Source organism: Perna viridis, chromosome 8, assembly GCF_037379345.1.
Source record: "Perna viridis isolate PV_CMFRI_1.1 ecotype Kerala chromosome 8, ASM3737934v1, whole genome shotgun sequence".
Taxonomy (NCBI): domain Eukaryota; kingdom Metazoa; phylum Mollusca; class Bivalvia; order Mytilida; family Mytilidae; genus Perna; species Perna viridis.
In genome coordinates, this window is record NC_142452.1 from 49,360,404 (window position 1) to 49,380,754 (window position 20,351).

General features: G+C 33.4%; 1 protein-coding gene across 1 annotated transcript; it reads right to left on the minus strand.

Annotated features, from left to right (window-relative positions):
• Positions 1-905: 905 nt before the first annotated feature.
• LOC148610836 (inactive pancreatic lipase-related protein 1-like) lies at positions 906-16,742 on the minus strand. Its single transcript, XM_088596252.1, has 6 exons — positions 16,598-16,742; positions 15,050-15,333; positions 14,464-14,692; positions 13,700-13,798; positions 3,912-3,992; positions 906-1,165 (listed from the first exon to the last, which is right to left on the minus strand). The coding sequence occupies exons 1-6, from the start codon at positions 16,638-16,640 to the stop codon at positions 930-932; spliced, it is 972 nt and encodes a 323-aa protein (XP_088452378.1). The 5' UTR covers positions 16,641-16,742; the 3' UTR covers positions 906-929.
• Positions 16,743-20,351: the final 3,609 nt, after the last annotated feature.

Sequence of the window (20,351 nt, forward strand, 5' to 3'; positions counted from 1 at the left end):
ATCAATGGAACCTGAAGATGCTGATTCCGAGCCTTCTTTACCTCAAATCAAAATAAGTTTGCGAGACATTGTTCAGTGCCCACTTAGATTCAATTTCAAGATTTATCAATGGAACCTGAAGATGCTGAAGGGACGTTGCCATAGATAAAAGAAAAAAAGACAATACGGAATGAGATGTCATCGCCTATGTCGTAAGTTTTGTCTTGATTTTTTTCTCTTCCATCGATCTATAGGTGTAGGTCAAGATATGAGGATGGCTTCACATTGCCTGTAGTATCCTTTATCTCAGGTTCTTTGGGGGTAGATGCGATATATAAAATCCCCAAAATTAGGATTGTTTAAAGATAATACGTCATCTATATAGCGGATATTGATATTAAAGGATCTGGCTAAACGATGTTCTTTAATTTTTTCAGTCTAGTATAAAGTCAGCCTCATAGTGAAGGAATAGTTCAGCGAGTAGCGGAGCACAATTTGTTCAAATTGAAATGTCGACTGTCTGTTGAAAACACGTACTCCACAATGGATAAATATGATGTCGATCAAGAATTTCAGCGTTTTGATAACATATTCTTCTCTAGCATATTTGAAGATGATGTCTGTTTATTAACTATGAGGAATTTCTACAAATTACTACGAATTTACATCTAGATGTACCGTTTTCTTTATAGTACAACGATGTATAATGTTTTTGAGACGAAATTTCAACTAAGTAAGTGGAATAGAAGTTTAAAGGGTTGAAAAATTATAGGGCTTGAAGCTTTAATATAATAATCTTAAACTAAGGGTTTCCAGATGATGTTTCGTATTTTTTCATGACCCACATTTAATTGATACTAATACGGGAGTGAGAAGTGTCGAGGTAAGACTGAAGACCCACATTGACAGCTTTGAAACATCTTAAATTCAAATTTAAATGAATTTTTATTTCAGTGAGAACAGTATGGAAAGTGCCATCCGGTTTTCAAGTAGAATGTTCCCCGTACGTGAGACGACAAGTAATATCCCATATCTACACAACCATGGGTACAGCTGTGACAATGGTTATGTCTGTAGTCATTATAGCTGTTGCAGTGGTAAGAACCGAAATGACAGTTTGGGTTGATAGATTCAATAAAGTAATATGGTGCTCTCATGTGGCTGCAACTATAAAACGGTGCAATTGCTGCAAATAAAAATTATAATTAAATCAAAACAAAATAAATATATGTAATAACGAAATAATAAAATAACTGCATACTGTCAACACTTAATAATAAGTTTATGGTATATCTATCATATAAACCTTATTGGTTCGTTGTTACTATCTTTGGATTATGCAGCAAAACGGTATGAAAAAAGTATAAAAAGTGGAGTGGTACATCGAAAATCACCATCATTATACCAGCAGAAGAGCATAAGTGGACATTGGATATCTTCAAGAAACCTTAGTAGTGTGCACGAAAATGATTTTTAGTTTTTTTATATAATACATGAACCAGGTAAATGAAATTAGTTTCGAATTTGAATCAACAAACATTTTTAAACAGTTTCTTGCTGTTGATGATCTACAATATGGATTTTATTACTTTTTAATACCAGTCCATATAAAATTCAGACACTGCCAATGGTTAAGTTTGTTTGTTTGTTTGTTGGGGTTTAACGTCCGAGCAGCAATATTTCAGCTATATTCAGACGATGAACATTAAATTAATGACAAAATGAACATGAAACGATGATGAAATGAAAAAGGGATGGGACACTAAGACAATGGGGTCGACAAATTTTTATTGCCACTGGAAATAGGGAGAGGTGGGTAAGGTCGGGTAATTTAGCCTCCTGTGGCGGAGCCCTATGGTTCCTACTCCGGGAGATTTAGTCGCCTTTTACGACAAGCTTAGCGCTGCTGCAGGCCTATTCTTTTTAACACCCGGACCTGCACGGGACGCAAATGGTAAAGTGATTCATGTCTACATATACTCTACATTCACATAACGATAATCACTTCTGCATTCAGTCCTGCACTGCTTACAAAATCATACATTTATGTCCACTAAAATCAACCAATTCAAACCAGATCAAGAACGATAACTCTTGCCAAATGCCCATTGCATGTACAATCGATATTTTTATCTTAAAAGCGCGACAACCAAATGTAAAACTAAGACTGGTCATGTGATCAGTAACTGTATCTGAACAAGAAATAAATCTGAATTCGAAAAAGAGTAATTCCATGAAAAACTAATGATGATAACCGTAAAATGTTTGTCACCATTATTCGATTGTTGCGTCATTCCCAACAAATCTGAACTTCACTATACATATGTTTGCAATAGAATTGTTTGTAATAACGTAGACATAACTTACTCCAAAAAAGATGATACACATAGATGCAAATATGTAGTTCTTGGTAGAGATTCCCCATACTTTGTAAGAAATAATTCCAAATCATCTTCCAAATATTCAGAAGATGTTTTCAAAATGTTGGAATTTTATTTATTGACAACATATTTGTCCAGTGTTGTGGACGCGTTTTTTTAAAAAAACGGTCGGCATTCCAATGAGAACAAATTGTGGTCTTCTACTTGCTGACCTATTCCTTCACTATTATTAGGCAGACTTTATAGCTGATCTGATCCGAAAGAAAGAACATCGTTTAGCTAGATCCTTTAATTTCAGTTTCCGCTATATTGGTGACGTATTATTTTTAAACAATCCTAATTTTGGGGATTTGATACATCGCATCTACCCCAAAGAACTTGAGATAAAGGACACTACAGATACTGTTAAGTCAACCTCATATCTTGACCTACACTTAGAAACCGACGGTATTGGAAAACTATTGACCAAACTTCACGATAAACGTGATTACTTTTCATTCAGAATTGTCAACTTTCCTTTCATCTGTGGCAAAATCCCTTCTGCACCTGCGTATGGACTGATCATATCACAACTCCCTCCTACGTTATGCCAGAGCTTGCCGTAACTACGCAGACTTTTTGTATCCCGGCAGAATTCTAACAAATAGGCTTTGCAACAGGGTTATGTTGCTACAAGATTGAATTTACAGAATGATGCTACAGGAGTTAATGGTCGTCATCATGAATTCGTCGATCGTTATGGTGTATCTTTCAGCACCATGAAAACTGATTTGTTCAATGTGTCATAGTTTTCCTTTCCTCTTTCGTCTACCCCTGACTTGACTTTTTAAAAACAACTCGACGGGTGTTTCTAGAAAAGCAGCGAACGCTTACCCTACCGGTGCACCTGGTCCATGCTCCCATTTTTAGTGGAGTCCGAGTTGCTCATTTACTTTAGTTACTTTTATATATAATTTTAGTTACTTTATGTTGTTCGTTGTGTTTGTCTGTTTTCCAGGTCTGGTCTTTCTCCCTGGATCACATTCTTTTGATTTTCGCTATAACTTTGGTTCCTTTGATTACCCTTACAACACCGTTTTTGTATTTTTGCAAATGATTTTGAAATGGTTTATTCATTTTTTTACTGGTTAACAAAGTAGTACATGTAGTCAAAAGCCAACCTACCCCCGAAAAACACAAAAAAAAAAAAACAACAACCAAAAACAAAAACAATTAAGCTCTACCTCATAAAATAGATCTAATATTAGCGAGCAGTACATAAACACATTATTTTCTTCCCAAAGATGAATTCTTCTTTCAGCTTAAAATTTTTGTATGGATATCTGTCATATTTTCATACGTTTCATGTATGACAATGATCTGTTTTAAGTAGATTAAAAAGCTATAGATGCATTGTTATGTCCATGCTTTACAGAAAAGAGAACACAACTTCATCCTTGCAAAACTTTTGCACATTAAATGACTCTTATTATATCTTCTTTTGTGCACAAAATAACTACAATATTATGTAGTGGTTTTACTAATACATAATACTAATACAATAATACATACGATCGAATGCACATCCAGGTTGAGTTCTACCGCCATTCGGGAAGAAGTCTACTTGTCCCATTCTGTTGTGAAATCCAAGAACTAAAGGGTCAAGACAATGATAATGCTGTTACTTTAATAGGAAACATAACTACAGATAAAAAGAACACTCTAAAGTCGTGAAAACGGAGTTAAGATGAAGAAAGAGTAATCTTGGGAACCAAGATTCTAGCGAAAAAAAAGATACGAAATGGGAAATGGGAATTGCCCAATGATATCATGTGATAAAGAATGTGTGAAAGTTGTATTGAATCCAATTCTGTGGTTTTAGAGAAGTTGTAAATAAGAACACTTTCCACCTGTGGTCGACCATGTTTTGCTTTAGGAAACCATTCATATAGAAAGTCATTCATATAGAAAAAAAATACACGGTACGCAATAGGATCATGTGATAATAAATTCGCTAATGTTTTTTTTTTTCAAATTTCATTTAGCAGAGTTCGGAAGAGTTGCGTTTTAAAAATGACGAACAAACGATCGGAAGAACAAACTGCTTGATCACTTTATACTTTCGGATTTCAAAGCGGGAAGGGGTGATAAAATATCATGTTAAACACCATTATTGACTATCTTTGTGAGGGACTAAGCACAGTTTTAAGTTAAAAAGTCGTATCAAAATGACATGATTGAAAAGAGCATTTCCATACATTTAAAAATTGGAACAACTGGTACTGCTGTCGGAGTTCCCCGAGGAAATTAATGACCGTGGTACAATTAAATTCTAAATCCTTAAGCTTTTAGATTTATTCCTTGTTTTGCACATGGAAGATATTCTCGGTCATGAAATAAGCTTCTTATTCGATTTGTTTGATTTCCAAGGCTGAATAGTGTATACTATAAATAAAATAATGAAGCAGTAATGTACGATATATCACAGAAAATATTGCTTTAAACTATATATGTCGTGGAAGACTTCATAACAAAACAAATTCAACTATAATAAATTCATCTCCCCCCCTCCCCCGACACACTATAATAAATTCATCTCCCCCGACACATGAATATAAGTAAAAAAAAGCCACATAATCGAGCTTCTAATATCAACAACTTGTTGTTTACAACATCATCCTTTTGATCAATGTTTACTGAAGGTTGTGAAGTACTTTGTAAAGTCATGAAACCCCTTTCGCTTTTGTATTGGATAAGTGTAATTTATTTTGTGATGAAATATTTTTCAATTTTATTCAGTGTCTTATCCTCATGGATGGAATAAATAATGTACACTATCAATAATTTACCAACATTAAACCATACATTTCTATTTTGTACTGAAACTTTACTTTTGTTATGACTACTGAAATACTACAGTGACGTTACAGTACTGTCATTTACAGAAATAATACAGTACTGTTTCATTACTGACATTTACAGTATTGTTTCATCACTGTCATTTACAGTACTGTTTCATTACTGAATTTTACGGTACTGTTCCGTAAATATCTTAGAATGTTTTAGAATCCGTGCAGGTCCGGGTGTCAAAAGAATAGGCATGCAGGAGCGCTAAGCTTGTCGTAAAAGGCGACTGATTAGTGCTCAGAACCCTAGCCGGGGGCTAGGGCGCTCTGCCCACAGAGCAACTGGGCTGTGTGCCCCAGGTGGTGGAATGGGGTACCCCTGGCGTGTTACATGCTGGAGTTGTCAGGCTATATATGGTTCCTACTCCGAAAGAATACCGCAGTAGGGTTCTTTAACGTCCGAGGAACGTGGCATCTTTCCCAACACGGTGCACCACTATGGTTTGCGGTCAGGTTTTCTGTATTATAGCCTGAAAACCCCAGCATGTAACAAGCCAGGGGTACCCCATTCCACCACCTGGGGCACACATCCCAGTTGCTCTGTGGGCAGAGCGCCCTAGCCCCCCTGGCTAGGGTTCTGAGCACTATTTAGTCGCCTTTTACGACAAGCTAAGCGCTGCTGCAGGCATATTCTTTTAACACCCGGACCTGCACGGGTATTTGACACCGTATGGAGAGCCATCGTGTGGAAAAAAGTCAGGTTTAGGTGGAAAGTGTTTTACTGTAATAAAAATATGCATGATAAAATTAAGTCATGTGTAGTTCATATCAATATATTTTCTGATTTTTGCATGTGAAACAGGTGTCAGACAAGGTGAAAATTTATCTCCGGTGTTGTTTTCTTTTTATCTTAATTATTTGGAACTTTTTTTTCGAAAATCAAGAATTGATAGCCTTGATCTGGTAAATAAGCTAAGTATTGAGTACCTTGATTTTTACGTCAGATTATTTAATTTGTTATATACTGATGATGCAGTATTATTATCTGTGGGGGGTTACAAAATGCTATAAATGTCTTTAGCAATTATTGTGAAGAACGGAAATTTAATGTGAATATTCAGAAAACTAAAATTGTTATATTTTCTAAACGAAAAGTAGGAACAAATTTCATTTTTAAATTCAAAAGTGAAAATACAGATTTGTGTGATAATTTCTGCTATCTTGGTCTATTATTTAATTATAACGGTAGCTTTACTTCTGCAAGGACTAAACTCATTCAGCAAGCCCGGAAAGCAATGTTCGCTGTTTTTAGTAAATACGAAGTCTTCCATTTTCAATTGATCTACAATTGAAATTGTTTGATAGCTTTGTTCTACTGACGTATTCTTGTGAAATAAGAGGTTTTAAAATTATTTTTGATATTTATAGGGTTCATTTGGCTTTTGTCAAAAAATCCTTAAAAATCAGACCTAACACACCTAATTACATGGTTTATGGAGAACTGGGCCGTTTTCCTCAAAGTGTTTATATCAATATCAGAATGATCGGATTTTGGCTTAACATAAAATCATCTTATAAGTTATCTAGTAAAGTATTTAGAATTTTGTTGAATCTGAAAAATAGTAAAAAGGATTTTTCCTTCTGGTGGTTAAAACCACATTGAAGACCTTTGCAATTCAACTGGATTGAATTATTTCTTAAACACAGATGAACTCAACTTAAGTTCAGAATTTATAAAGATTAAACTGAAGAAAACTTCGCAAGATCGATTTATTCAATTTTGGTACTCAGACATTAAGAAGAGTTCTAAAGGTGACTTTTACGGAATTTTTAAAACAGAATTTAAACTTGAGCCATACTTGTTAAGAAGATTAAATTATTCTGCAAGGATTTGGCTGTGTAAACTAAGAACAAATAATATTAATATACCCTTTGAAACTGGAAGATATGCTAATGTAATAAGGGAGAATAGATTTTGTAAATTATGTTTTGATGGTATTGGGGATTAATTTCACTATTTATCTTTATGTCAAGATACTAATGTTAAACTTTTGAGGGAAAATATATTCCTTTTTACTACCAACGATTTCCCTCTCAATACAAAATGTAAGGTTTGCTCTCCCTTTCTCATACTGAACATTTAACTAATATTTCTCACTTTGTAATGGTTTTAATTTTAATATTGGTATGTTTATACATGTATGCTTACACGCGGAACATCCTCAGTATTTGGAAATTATCCAACTGTACGAATATCATAGCGTTTTATATAGCGGAAACGGCTTGTCAAGCTTTCCTAGTTGATGGAACTGTGATGTCGGCCTAGATTTCATGAATTCATTATTCAAACCAGAAGATTACTAAAATTTCTGTCAATGAGATGTTTACACTCCAATAAAGAATTTGCACCCCGAAAAACCTTTTCCTTTTTCTCATTCAGTGGTCGTTTTGTTACATGTATGGAACATTTCATTTCCAAGTTTGGTGCTTTTATGAGTAATTAACAGTTGGTTGTCCAGCACATAAAGAACGGTGAAATATATTATTGCAGCGATAGGACAGATTATCACACCAGCAAACAAAAAAGATATAGGAATGCCATGAATGATGCATGATGACTATAGAAATGCTTATCCAAAGTATATTTATTCTAAACATGTAACTTTAAGTAGAAAATATTTATATATATGGCTATCATTGAAACCAGTTTTAGGATTCTATCAAGGGGTGTAGTATCGACAAGATGTCAGGAGTCCCAAGTGCGTCAAGTGCAAAGCCATGTTGGGGAAGTTCCTCCATTTTGACGATTTAAGCATTGAATATTGAAATAGACAGACTGGTTTTGAAATACGATATAAAACAAGAAAAAAATAAGTCTACAACACGCCGGGTATCATAACACAACAAACCGGAGCAGAACATTGACTATAGTGCCATACTTACTGTATAATCATAAACAGCTCCGAGATCTGTGTGTTATGATACTCAGCGTGTATAAGCTCACAGAACACTAGTCCATTACGTCCTTGACATATTATTCCTTATTTCTACTTCACTTTATAGCATGGGAGCTACAGCAACTTAAAGTTATAAAAAGTTGCCAACAGATGGTTGTCATTAATTTTAAATTGACTGATTATGGTTTAACGTAATATGGCAGAAATTTCATGCAAGGTGCAAGGCGAGACGATCATTGACCAATCAAACAGACCTTGCTTTGTACTCATCCAAAAGGCTGAGACGAATCTTAAACTTTTCATGTATTTTGTCAGCTTACATAAGCAATAGTCAGCATGTAGGTATGTCACCCCACTCGGTCACATTACTCTGACTCTGAGCCAACCAGACGTCACTCTATATCCTAAGATATTGTGAGCTTGGTGCAGCAGTGACTACCAATTTGAAAGTCTTTGATTTGACTCGGTCAGGAACTATTTTTAGAATTTGGTGTTTGCAATGTTAATGTTTCGCAAACTGTTGTTTTTGAAACATGGCGGTTTGCATCCAGATGTTTCGGCCATTGAACAAGAGGAAAATGGATTACTTAGGTAATTATGATGATTTAGACTCATTGAGAGGTACTTGTAAGTAGCAAAGACATGTGTTATATTAGCGGATTAAATGGGCGGAAGAGAGGTTCACACCAATCGGGAAATTAGAAACACATACTTTTTATTCGTGTGGTTTCCAAAATCTCTACCCCCTCGCCACACTTGAGAATCAGGGACCACCCAACATGCAGTTGTGTCATAAATGTGTCCGTAAAAATCTGTCGAAGACAAAAGAATGCAAACTCCAAGTATAATTTGTTAACATTGAAAGTGCGGAAAACTGATCTGCCAGACTGACTGACAGAGGAGTGCATTGTAGCCAAAGTCGACGATAGGGGACTCAAAATGACAAGACTAGCTGTTGTAGTAGTATACAGTTACATCAACTCTGAACATTTTGTTTCGTTTTGTTGAAGTAAAGCTGTTTTGAGGCAGTTCATACATAAATTTCATGTATTATTTCATAAAAATGGTAAATATTTTTCTAATCCTTGGTGTGTGTATGGAGGTTCAAGAAATTTATAATTAAATTAGAGATGTTTTTTCATAAAACCAGTAGTCATGTTAACATACTGCAAAAAAATATAGCATTTATGTACAAATAAGAGGTTACCTTTCCAAAACTAACACTAAGCCAAATACAAAATATTAGTCTCTAAGAAAACTAGTACAGGATGAGAGCATGCATGGGGGAAGTGGGAAAAAGGTAAAAATTATAATACCCTTTTCGATTCATTTTCTCGCAATTTTGGTTCAAATAAGGCCATTATTCGACAATAAGCCAGCTGATGATGAGAGAACGGAAGGAGCTGAAATGTTCCAGATACCTTTCTTCATTTAAACAATAGTTACACTTGTTTACTATTACATATATCACATCTGTCTACGTATAAATGCTAAGCTACATTTAAACAATATATCTGTTGTGTACAAGTTGTACCAAATTCCGTACATGTTATAACTTGTATAAACCAAAAATACAAGTTATAAAACGTACAAATTTTGCCCATACATGTCAAGCCATGTACAAAACGTTCCAAAAAAATGATTTCAACTTGTACAATATTGAAATGAATCTTTTTAAGTATGTCAAATGAAATAGAAAATGGAAATGCGACAAAAATGATTAAATGATGGCTATAGGTATGAAGGAACTTAATTGTAACATTTTATAATTTAGAAGAGTAACCAAGGGAATCAAGGTTATAGCGGTAATCAAAAGAATGTAATCCAGGGACAAAGACCAGATATGGAAAACAGACATACACAACAAAGAACATAAAGTAACTAAAATCATACATACAAAGTAACAAAAGTAAATGAGCTTTTCTGGAAAGCAGTGTTTTATGGAATGATCCCAGTGTAATAAATTTCGATAATTTACACTATGAAATAAATTTCGGTAATTTCACTCTCGCCAAAACGTCACAACTTTGATATCAATCCGCCAATCACCAAATTTAAAATTCATGTTGAACATATTGGTAAATTATCAAGACAATCTATATAATAAATAGGATAATTAAATTGTTTTGTGAATTACCAAAATACGATCACTCGTGCCAAGACCGCTTGAGGATTTAACTCGTGCGCGGAACAAGTTCCGCACACTCTTTAAATCTAGGCGTTCTTCGGCACTCGTGATAATATTTTGGTTATTCTCTCTTTCCGATTAATTATCCTATTAAGAAAAGACATACAGATATTTATTCTTAAACGTATTAACTGATTATAAAAACACCCAAAAAGGTTAACTCTACGTTTATAATTTTACAAATAACCCCGCGCTCTGTTAAACCATTTTTAAGTCGCTGATTTTGTTAGCGACTTCTTGCATTCATAATTTGAGTCCTTTTCATTTGCATATGATTTGCATAATTATATATTACTACTCCATATTAAGCTTGAGATCGGTACCGTGTCTACCGTCATAGCTTCATAGTTATAGCTATATACAAGATCAAAATTTACCACTTAAATTTAATACACATGTGTTCTACGTGTGTGTTTTTTTTTTGCTCATATGATATTGGGACGTTTATATTATGATTAATCAAGGGAACCAAGATTCTAGCGGAAAAAAGAATGTGATTCAGGGACAAAGACCAGACATGAAAACAGACAAACACAACAAAGAACATAAAGTAACTAAAATAATACATACAAAGTAACAAAAATAAAAGAGCAATTCGGATTCCATATATATCTATTGCCAGTTGTTTAATCTGATTCCTTTGTCAATAGCGCACTTTCTGGTAACCAGTTGTTTTGATTGAAAAAAAAAAACAAACATGCGGGTCATTACAGTTACGAAAGAGTAATCATGTCAAGGGAATCAAAATTCTAGCGGAAGTCACCCGAATTAGAGCATATATCGCATTCGTGCCATTCCGGATATTAAAATCATTCCAAAATATGTGGCATATGAAGTCCGTAGGGCTAATTATAAAATTACTAAGGACACAAGTTAGTAAAGATGGAGGTTGATAGTCTGCACCAATTCGACCAAGGAACCTTCCGAGACTATGTTGAATCAGAGCCTCCAGAAATCAACATTCTAGAGGCATTGGGTACGGCATCTGAGCCTTGTGACAATCAGTCTAGCACCGTAAAATTGTCCTTTCTGAGAGTGACAATGCGTTCCTTCGATTTCGAATGATTCTATGAATGCAGGTAGTACGAGAGAGATTGTTAGTAAGTTAGCACTGGGTGGAGGACAGGGACACATTTATTGTTATTGTAAGAAAGACTGTAAAAGAATTGAAAGTGTAAGTGCAGAAAAATAAAAGTGATGTGTAATTCCAAGTGTCAAATGTCAACAACTTGTGGCAATAAGTACAAATGTAAGTGAATCATGCATGTGTTTTGTAAATACACGTTTATCATTGTTTAGTCAATAAGCATGCATAAAATTTAAGTGTAATGTCGTTTTGAAAATAATGTACTACATGTAGTTGAAATAATTTTTTGAAAATTTTTGTACATGTTATAGCAAGTACAGGCAAAATTTGTACATGTTTTAACTTGTTTTTTTTTGGGACATATTGGTTAAACATGTATAGGGAAATTTTGTACAAAACTACAACTTGTACGCAACATATCCACCAAATTTTTAAGTTTAACAAAATTAGATCGGGTCAATTTGGTGTGCGAAATAGTTTGTCTAAATGTAGCTGCAACCCTTTAGTTGGCGGAATGCTTTATGTTCACTTATCTAGCGGTTCCTGTCAACCAACCTAAATATTACGGTGCACTACAGCGATGCCACGTGTACTCCTCGTCATACTGTCAAGGGGGAGAAATGATCGTAAACTGATCGATAATATATGGCAAGACTTGCGGCTTGATCGAGAATGGAGCAAGTTAAGAATCTTGAAAACATGTTTATTCTAGTAAACCATTTTTCAAAAAAAATTAAGCAATAGGAAACATTTAAGCCTTCAGCATGTTAATAAATGCATCATGCACATCACAATTTCGATTTTTCTCTTTTTTACTGGTTCAAGAGTCGCTATCTAAATATGTTGTCCTACATAAGATTGGATGTCTTGTATTTTTCATTATTTGACATACATTTAATTGTGTACTAACTTGCCACAACACATAGGTCGAAAGGTTGCTTTTCGTATTTCTGAAAAACGGGTTATCAAAATGACATACCTATAACTGCATATCCTTCGCAAATGATTATCATTTTGACAGACATCTTTGATTTTATATAAATGTTGCAGTTTTGCTGAAATTGTCGAAAAAGTAATAAAATGTGTGTTCACAATCCTAAACTTGCTCCATTAACAATCATACAAGCTACAATACTTAACATATATCATCACTCGATCTGTCGCCGATCATTTCTCTTGCTTGACAGTGTGACGGGGATGATGTGGCGTTTCTTCAATATATTTTAATATGTTATTTATATTCAAGATAACAGAAACCACTTAACCATTTGAGTGCCATGATATTTTGCCTATACTCCCTTTTAGGGCCAACAATCGGCCAAGATGCTATTCACAAGAACACAGGACGTACTTTGTTTCCGTATTGTTTTTCATTGTTTACGTCAACTGTGTTACTTACAGGTTTATTCGAAATCACCACAACTATTTATTTTCAACTAAATTCCAAGTTTTTATTTAACAGGAGCTAGTCGATTTAGAAAGAAGAAAGAGGGGGGAAAGCCAGTAATTTTCTATAAAAAACTTTGATTTTTGAGCATTTTAACAGCATACCATCCCCAGTGGGGTCAGCCTTTATGGTTTAGTATTTATCATTCCTAATGATTTCCAAAATAATGACAATTATTTGTGCATCATTCAAAATGAGGTGACGTCAAGGTGCTGAATACGTTACAAATATTGTGACGTCACATAAGACAAAAAAGTCAAACATGTATTTCTGAAAATGTCTTCAAAGGACAAGCAGATGTTCATAGTAAACATTACTGTACTCTTGTACTGAAAAATGTAGTACTTAAACAATACTGTTAAACACAGTGCTGAAAACTTACTGAAACATACAGTACTGAAAATGTGCTGTTTAACATAGTACTGAATATACATTGTAAAAGACAGTACTGGAAACGTACTGTCAACTTCAGTAATGAAACAATATTTAAAATTCAGTAATGAAACAGTACTGTAAATGACAGTAATGGAACATTATCTTAAAATTCAGTAATGAAACAGTACTGTAACATTACTGTAAATGACAACACTGTAACGTCACTGTAAAATACAGTACTCAGACTGTTTCAGTAGTCATTAAAACAGTACAGTTTAGTACAAAACAGAAATGTATTAGTTTAACGTTGCTGAATTATTGGTAGTGTAGCTACCAAAACACTTTAACGCTAATTTTAATATTAAAATTCCGTTTCTTTCAATGCAAAATACTCCTTTTCCCTTAAGAATTCCAGGCACTTTGTAATCACATTTCAAAAAGCAAGTTTAATTATACACACCTCCATCTGAATGAATTACATCTACAAACAATGCATCAGAAGTATCCAGCCTTACTTTTGTGTTAACATGGTTAAAATCAGGTCCTGCAGGATCAAGGCCTGTAGAAAACGAAACCATCTTTGACCTTTATGAGATATTCATTTGTTCTAGGAAGATACTTTTTCCAAAGCTGTATGGACAAAAAGTAATTAAATGGAATAATAAGTGATTCTGATTCGTCAAAATGTAACTGAATGAAATAAGTGATTCTAATTCAACAAAATGTAACTGAACAAGAAAGGGCTAGATTGATTAGTTGGCGATGCTGATCGAACAAAAAGAGTGAATGAACGAATTTGTGATTCTGATTCAACAAGAAATGACTAATTGTACGACAAAATAATTTTGATTCAACATGAAATGACTGGTTTGAATATTAAGTGATTCTGATTCAACAAGTGACGGAATGCAATAATGAGTGATTCTGTTTCAACAAGAAAAGACTTAGTGGAACATTTTTTTATTCAGATTAAAAAATAAGTGACGGAATGGACTATTAGTAATTTTGGTTTATCAAGAAGGGACAAAATGGAATGATAAGTGATTCTGATTCAATAGCGTGGTATAGAGAAAGGTGGAAATGAATAATGAGCCTACAGAAGAATTTCATTTCTATTTTGTTTCTGTAATTGGCATTGTCATTGAAACTATCATAATAATACATAAGAAACTATACAAACGTAGGTACTACAATTTTGTTATTTTGTATAATACTTGAGTTTACCAGTTATTCTACCAATTCCTGGGACACGATCTCCAACGTAACCACAAATATGAGCACCAAGACTATGACCAATTAAATGAATGTTGCTGTAGTACATGTTGGTTGAACTGTGTAGAAGTCGGACCATGTTCGCGGTGATAGCACCAACAACTCTTGTGTCAGCCACGGCTTGATTATAGTCGTCGTACGCTCCTCTAGTCCAAACAACGACTATGACATTCATATCAAACTGCAAGAAATACCGGCACCCCCCAAAAAAGTATGAAAAAAGTACAAACCGTTGCTTTACACCAAGATCATGATGTTTTGTTATTGAAATGAAAGCTTAAAGGTACAATAATCCAAAAGAATTGTGAAGGATGTTAAAGTCTTTCATTTGAGAATTGTTTTTTTTTTTTGCAATTTTTAATACGTTGCATGTAAGTTTCAAGTTCCCTACCAAGATTACATTTGACGTTTTATAACTTTACATCGTGAAAAATTCGTTTTTTTATTTTAATTTTCATTTTTGTCCAAGGTAGTTCCGAAATGCTGATGCACAATAAAAAAGAAACCTTTAGTTTCAAATAGTGTCACGCACACTTACATTTTTCAAAAGTGCAGCAGTCATGAGTTCTATCCATGTATCATTCTCTATTCCATGCCAACCATGTATGATAAACGCAGTCTTGTGCCCAGCATTGAAATGAGTTGAAGTAACAGACGTCGCGTCTCCATTTGGATTTAGGAGCTCTCCAGCCTTGGGATTTTTCCGAGTATGAAGATGAAATGTTGTTCCGATGTGATTTGGCGACAAAGGCAATTTTCCGAAACTATTGGTGAACGGTGGTGAGTTGCTAAAACATCCAATGTGGTCGTAACACACCTCAGCTGAAAATACGTAAACTTATCAACTAACGTCTTCCTCATCGTCTTTATAAGATATTAATCGTAAAAAACTTGTCTTTAGAAATAGAGAACGGCTTTTGCTTATTATAGGAAATATGAAACAGCTATCCATCAAGGCATCATTGAATTGCTAAATCGAAATATCTAGGCATCGCATTGCATTCTAACCATAGCACAAAACCCGCTTAATTAATGCTAGTCAGTGCATTTTGATATATTTTGTTTTTAATAGATTCCTTTTCCTTTTTTTCGTTGTTTTAATTGTCACTTATTGCCGGGAACATGTACTCATCTAGTAAAAAGTCATTTACAACGGTTTATGATGAGAAAATTCCGTTCGCAATCGGGTTAGATTTTAGAGCCTCGTAGGGAACTTTAAATCCTTCACTTGGGTATCTGATTTGTCCATGTCTTGCATTGTAAGCGGCGTACAATTCGTAATATTTAAACAAATGATGAATTGCATTTTAATCTTTTTAGTTTGACTTACGTCACATGGAGTATTACAGAACAAAATATAACTTTTTGTTGATTTCGTCTCTTGATCAGTTATCGATTTCGAAAAAAACAGAAAATAAAATATTGATGCACTTAGTCATTAGAACAGGTTTCTCCTTCTCTTGAAATTTGTGAAAATAAAAAAAAATCGTTACTTGAAAATAAGAGACCACTAGTCTCGAATTATTTGTACTCCTGAAAAAATGTGGATAACCATGACAGGCATAAAAGTTAATGGTAAAATATTTAAAATCATTAGGTTACCCCATATTGTATGGTAGTTTGTGGGGTCGTCATTCGTTCAACTTCAACTTAAATGTCAAGCAACGCTATGGTTATATTTTGATTGACTACATACAAACAAAAACAAACAAAATCGCTTGCATTCTATAATAAGAATATGTTTTATTAAGAGCCAAAAATTACGATGTTGGAAATTTAATTAAAAAGTTTGAAAAAAAAAAAAAATAAAATACAACTTTATCAATTTATACATAATAATGACATTATCTTTTATTCATGGGTGTCAATATCAATGGTTTGTAAAAAAAATGTTAATTCGTTGATTGCATTGTAAAGCAACGCACATTACAATGGCAATATTACATTTCGTTCTGTGTTTCAATTATTGGTGTGAATCAACCACCAAAACTACAAACGATTGTACCCATCAAACAATAGTTCTCCCATAGTAACACAAAAAAAGTAGTGATATTCGACTGTTAGAGTTTTTAAAACAAGTACATACCACCGAGGAAAGGAATAACTGTAAGTAGAATAACTTTCCACATTGTATACTTTTGTTTTGACACAATAACAATTGATGACCTATCGACACGTGAATGTCATTGTAGATATGAAGTCAGTGTAGTTGACCGTATTTAAAGAATTATTCCTATTATTAATCATAACGTAACCTAAGAATCACGCAGAAGATGATAAATCTATCTTTTCGTTCCATATAATGTGTACGCATTCAATATGTCCCGTTAATTTACATATTAGGAACTTATAAATGTGAAGTTGGGAAAATATTGACTTGTTAAATGATTTGTTGTGAAACATGCTTCAAAATATTTTTGAATGGCATTTTGACTAATTAAATTGTTTTTTCTCGGTCTTATATTGCAGCAGTGCCATGAGTGTCGTAAACGGGACTTAATAGTACCCAGAACCAAGACCGGGGGCTAGGGCACTCTGCCTACAGAGCAACTAGATTGTGTGCCCCAGGTAGTGAAAAGAGGTACGCCTGGCACGCTACATGCTTCATGCGTCAAGCCGAAATACGGAAAACCTGACTGCAAACCATAGGGTAGCCAAGTGTTGGGACAAATGGCACGTACCACGTACAGTAAAGAACCCTGATGTGGTATTCGATAGTAGAAACCTTTGGGCTCTGTCGCGGGAAGCCAAATTGCCCGACCTATCCCCTCTCCCTATTTCCAGTGGCAATCAAAATTTTTTATCCTTATTATCCTTGTGTCCCATCAATTTTTTCATTCCATTATCATATCATGTGCATTTTGTCATCCATTTTATATTCATCGCGTAGCAGTAGTTAATACTAACGTATTATAAACATTGAAATTAAGTCCTGATACTTTTGAAATTCTAGCATTTAAAGTATGTCATAAACTAATTAAGATAAATACAATAATCCATGCACAATTAAAAGACGATGTTTTACATTGGTATCGCCATTCATTATCATTAAGTAGTATCCCTCGCTGAAATAAGTAAACTTAAAAAAAAATTCTTTGACAAGCTAATCAACTGTACAGATCGTGTACCTCGTAAACGGTTAGCCTTGTAAAACACTCAAAGACAATCGTGGTACATGGAAGAATATTCCTAAATATTAACATAGATGTTTAAATGTTCAGTCATTAGTAGGCCATACCATTATCGAATTATTCAGAAAGGCACTGAGTGTAGGGTTGGCTCATCAAAAAAACAGAACAGTAAGTTTAAACCCTGCGAAATGGCTAAGATAGTTACGATCGTAAATTAATCATGCATTAGACAAATTTGTAATTAATTAAGTATGGTCAATAATCTGTAACAGCGCAAAAGGGGATCCCCGTCTTCCATCTATTTATATTTATTTGTTGCAATTTCTAAATTGCCGGCTTTACGTCTATTAGAGTGCGTTTTATATATCCTGATCATTCGGGCTTGTAAAGATAATACTAAGAAATATGTTCTTATTCTTCCTATTTTTGTCACACGATCACATGGAATTGACCGACAATCAGATAAGAGCTATCTTATGCATGTAGGCAATGTCAATCAAATATATAGACTCATGCAGAGTACATTTAATAGTTTTTTATTCTTTCATTTCTAAACATTACTTAAAGAGTAATCAAGGGAATTAAGAAAAAGGCTTCAGAAAATGAAACCCTGATCCTAAGAGTGGACTAGACTAGACTAGACTAGACTAGACTATGCTATGCTATGTTGTGCTATGCTATGCTATCCCTACTCTATACTATATTATACTATACTATACCTCAATTTAAAAAAATCGCGAGATTTCACATCTGCAAATATTACCCCTATACGGTATAAACTACTGTATAGCGAATAATATTCGCGGATGTTAAATAATTCTTAATGATTTAAACCATCAGCCGATTTTGTTCAGTTATAAATTAATGCCTTTCTCTGATAAAATTAGGTAGAATCAAGTACTTTATGCTTTGGTTGAAGATTCTCAATAGGTCCTAGGTAATATGGTTTATTATGATTCTTACATGCCGACAAAATGGAAGAAAATAGAACAGAGGATGATAGAATAGATGACTGGTCTATCTGACAATTTTGTTATAAAATGTCAGTCTTTAGTTGTGTTAGACAACAGCTAAAGAAAATAAAAGAAAACAAAAGAATATATATAATAGAAATCTATTTGAATTTTAACACATTTCTACAGGCCAAATAAAGCTCTCATAGCAATTAAACCTTCGAAAGCTGTACGCATATAGGCGCCACTTTTGGAAATGTAGAACTTAAGTGCAGACATTCAATTGTTAATTGGTCAACAGCTTACGGACTTAATACGTAACAAATGTAACCGATGTGATCATTTTGGTTTATTTTTATTGACGACTTGAAGCATTCAAAATCCTTCAGATTTAACTTAACAAGAAAACAAAATAGAAAAAGTTTTTTTTTACTTTTTTGCGAATTTGTTGTTCAAAAAGAACTTAACTATTGATATTGTGTTTTATTTTATAATGGAAAATAAATGGCATAGGGGCGACTGTAGGTCCACATGTCTTGTGTTATTTTGTATAATTAAGTTAACTGTAGTTTGATTGAAAATTGACACTATTTTATTGTGATGCATAAATTTTCCATGGTCTTTCTTGAAAAAGAGTATTATATTTTTTTTCAAAAAATAGAGCATATATTTTGTGTTGGAGTAATTCAGACATTTCGAATTTAAAGTTTAAATCGCTTTAGCTCTGACAAAAAGATTTTAAATGAAATATTTGAATTTTGATAAAAAAAAATCAGATGAGAGTTTGTGTAATGTTTTACTTCATATCAATACTTCAAATGATTGCAAAAGATACAACAAAAAGTGACAGATTGAGTTTTAAAACAATTGCCTATTCACTGACTAGCAGTATGATGATTTCTGAAACACGAGTCTGTCTATACACGTCTTGATCATCTTAATCGTTTTCGACAATCGTAAGCATTTTTCCCAAACTGTTGACCACAATTTTCTTATAGCACTTATAGACTGTCAATTATTAAGATTTTATCAATTAATGTTGTTAATGAAGGCTTACAATTCCAATATTATTAAATGATATTGCAAATTTTGTTATTTTTTTTCCATGAATGAAAATGATAAAATTTTATGAAAAATTTCTAAAACTTACCAAGGAGGTAATGATACACTCAAATTTAGCTTGATTATTGACTTGTTAATTACATTCCTACAATTGTTCGTTTAGTTGTTCTAATAGTTTCATCATCTTGTCAAAACAGTTGCCATGTAATTTTATGTTTATCAAAACTTTTCTCTGCTAGTTTCAAAATTGTCCAAAATATTCCTCAATTTAAAATTTTTTCTCAGTATTTTTTGTTTAAAAATCTTATAAAATAAACAAAGAAAATTTCAACTATAATAAGATAGTTTCGTTTGTATCAAAACATATGAATAACTATATATGGGTAACTTTCTGATGGTTTGTGTGCGTTGGTTTGACTTGTAATTAATGCATTGCATAACGTTTGCTCTTCTTTTGTAAAGAAAAATCATAATCATATTTCTTTTATCAATTTTATTATTATTTGCCTATTTGTATTCTTAGATAAATGGAATTGGAAAAGATTCCAATCCATTTACAAATGTTTTTATACAGCAGCTTTGTACCATTTAAAGTTGGTTTTGTTGAATAATAAAGCTTAAATAATGTCATTGAGTTTAAATTACTTGCATTCACTTTTTTGGAAAACTTTGTAGATTGAAAAGGTAAATTTAT

Coding starts and splice junctions, on each gene's coding strand:
- LOC148610836 (XM_088596252.1), bottom strand. CDS start 16,640: ATGTGGAAAGTTATTCTACTTACAGTTATTCCTTTCCTCGGTG. Junction 14,693..15,049: donor CTGCTGCACTTTTGAAAAAT/GTAAGTGTGCGT, acceptor TATTTCTTGCAG/TTTGATATGAATGTCATAGT. Junction 3,993..13,699: donor TGTAATTCATTCAGATGGAG/GTGTGTATAATT, acceptor TTGACCCTTTAG/TTCTTGGATTTCACAACAGA.